At 38.4% G+C, this 2,568-nt stretch overlaps 1 protein-coding gene across 1 annotated transcript in view; it reads right to left on the bottom strand.

Moving 5' to 3' along the window:
* igf2r (insulin-like growth factor 2 receptor) overlaps positions 1-2,568 on the bottom strand; it is a gene marked incomplete at its 5' end in the record, with an annotated part of 61,258 nt that overhangs the window by 5,390 nt on the left and 53,300 nt on the right. Inside the window, 1 exon segment of the mRNA XM_014033569.1 lies at positions 1,991-2,137. Coding sequence (XP_013889023.1) covers positions 1,991-2,137 — 147 coding nt within the window.

Raw genomic sequence — 2,568 nt, forward strand, 5'->3', positions numbered from 1 at the left:
CTCCCAAGTAGGGACTTGTCTCTGGAAAGCCTCGATAAAAGACACCGACGTCTCCTCTGATGATGAGCGCTAGTGTCGTGGTAGCAACATGCTATGTGTTTACATCCGTTGCCGCCATGTTTGTAATGACTTATCACAAGAACAAACTTATTCACGCGACTTTAATAACATTTCTTACTTAATGGAAACACTGCAGTTGCGAAACTGTGTTTTTTCAACATTAACAGAATATCGACAAAGTTTTGCACACATTTGCAATGGAGACAMAGCTACTGTTTGGTTTAAGAAAAACATAACGCATGAATTTTCATATCATTTGGGCTGTGTATTGGCAAGAATTTGGTCATAACATGACAAKGGTCACAATATGATATATCGCAATATATTGCCCTTTTATCTCAAAACATTTTAATTTGAAGAAAAATACTCAGTATGTTTTATATTTCTTATTTCATCCATGTTTTCAATGGTTAGACTAAAAAATTTGATGATATATTCGTGGCAGCTTTTAGATTTAGAATATTAATTTATTGTTGGCCACAGTCAACGTGGGCCGTAGGCGGCTCGTGTCTGCTTCATAAAYGGCTGTGAAATGAGACGGTCTAGTCTARAGATGGGATAAATGGCTCTTTGAATGGATCTGGATCTTGGGGAGCCATTTGTTTCATAGAACCGTTCGATTTTGAACGTATTACATCATCACGTAGGGAAATACATCATCACGTAGCCGTACATAATGACGTAATCCCATCACGTGGGTGGAACCATGTGTTTGTCAAGCAAAAAAAAAAAACCTCCCCCTTTCACAGTGAGCTTCTGTACTCCACAACTCCGCCTATTTTCCGTGAAAAAGCAAAGCGGGAGCAATTTAAGTAAGAAAAAAAGATTATATGAGGAATAAAAGAAATAAAACTACAAATGGCTCGTTACTGCCGGCGATTCGGCTCCTATCGTTCCTATCGTAAAGAACCGTTCAAAAGATTCGGATCGTTCGCGAACGTCACATCTCTAGTCTAGTCTAAAGAAGACGTATGTTTGTGTGACCACGTTCTGCATCGTAACCATCGTGATACGTTTTATAACATCACTAAAGTTGTTTCTTCAAGGTATAACTTCACAAAATTAAGTCTTAATAGAAAAAATTTGCAAGTAAATTTTTTTAAATTACTTATTTGGGTTTAGCTCCAGTTTCAGTACTGGTAACTGCATTTTATTTAGCATCTCATTGCAACAAACTTTCTTCAGCTAAGTTGTTTAACTTACATTCTTCAGTTCGTAATAAATTTTCAAACTGTCTTAAAAAAATCTTTTGTTTAATTTCTTGACGGCGCAATGAATTCTGGGATACCGTCGGCCATGTAGGATACTCAGAAGCAGCTTCAGATGTACTGACTAAATGCCACCAATCTTTTTGACAGGTTCTGAACCATATTCAGCAATGGAGTTTCCCATGCCAGGCTGGTGGGCCTACTTGTAAGTGTTGCAGATTTCGTACTACGTAACATTTTAAATTCAATGTAAATTAAAGGTTGAAAGATCATCAGGTTTGTAGTTATTATGGTGTGTTAACTATTTGTATTGAATTGTATGTTAAAAATTGTGTATGGCTTATTTTTAACTTGCTGTCACTGTGCCTCTGCCAAGGGACAACAGATGTGAATGAACTTGTAGCCACCTCTGATCAGAGCAATAAGGTCCCTGTTAAGGCCCTGTCACACTGTAACATTTTGCGCAACTTATGCCGACTTGTCAACGTTTTGTTTTTATTAAATTACTCATACAGGTTATATATTCAATCTAATCATTAGCATTACAGTATTAAGTCTTCAGAGCCAACGTGGGACAGCAACAAGGTAAGCTTGCTAGAGAAATTCCAAATCACTGTTGGTAGATRGTGACATTTCAAAATACTGTCAAGTTTAAAACGTCTTCATGACTAAACTACATGTTTGGACACACAGGTGAACAGGTGGACTTCTGCGTTGGTTACCTGGAGTAGAGCGCCCCCAGACTCACAATGGCTCCAGTGTCCGGAACCTTTATCATCCCATTCACCAACTCCACCTCGACTGGCTTCTCCGCGCAGGCGTAGTGAGTCTCCCAGCCAATCACAAACTCACAGGAAGCTTGATYCACTCTGCACACACACACACAACTCTTGTAATGTTTCAGACCTTTCAAACAGTCACTGCTGGGAGTTTAAGGACCGGTTTGTAAATAAAAAGAAACCAAATATAAAATGACACATTGAGACCCAAAAAGAAAAATACTGAGAAGGAAAATGAGAAAAACCAGTAGGGATGAACTATATATTGGCATCAACATCAGTATCGGCCCGACAAAAAAAACTAAAGAACAATAATATCAGATATTGTTTTCCCACTTGCTGCTGTTTGTGTTTCTTGTCCCCTCTGCGGGACAGTAAAGGCTGTTTCTATTCTATTCTAATATCGGATATTGATATCAGATGAAATTTTTATATCGGCGCATTAGGGGTGCAACAATACATGTACCCGTATCGAACCGTATCGAACAGTGCTTTAGGTTCAATACACACTTGTATGGAAC

Source organism: Austrofundulus limnaeus, unplaced genomic scaffold, assembly GCF_001266775.1.
Source record: "Austrofundulus limnaeus strain Quisiro unplaced genomic scaffold, Austrofundulus_limnaeus-1.0 Scaffold1773, whole genome shotgun sequence".
Lineage (NCBI taxonomy): Eukaryota > Metazoa > Chordata > Actinopteri > Cyprinodontiformes > Rivulidae > Austrofundulus > Austrofundulus limnaeus.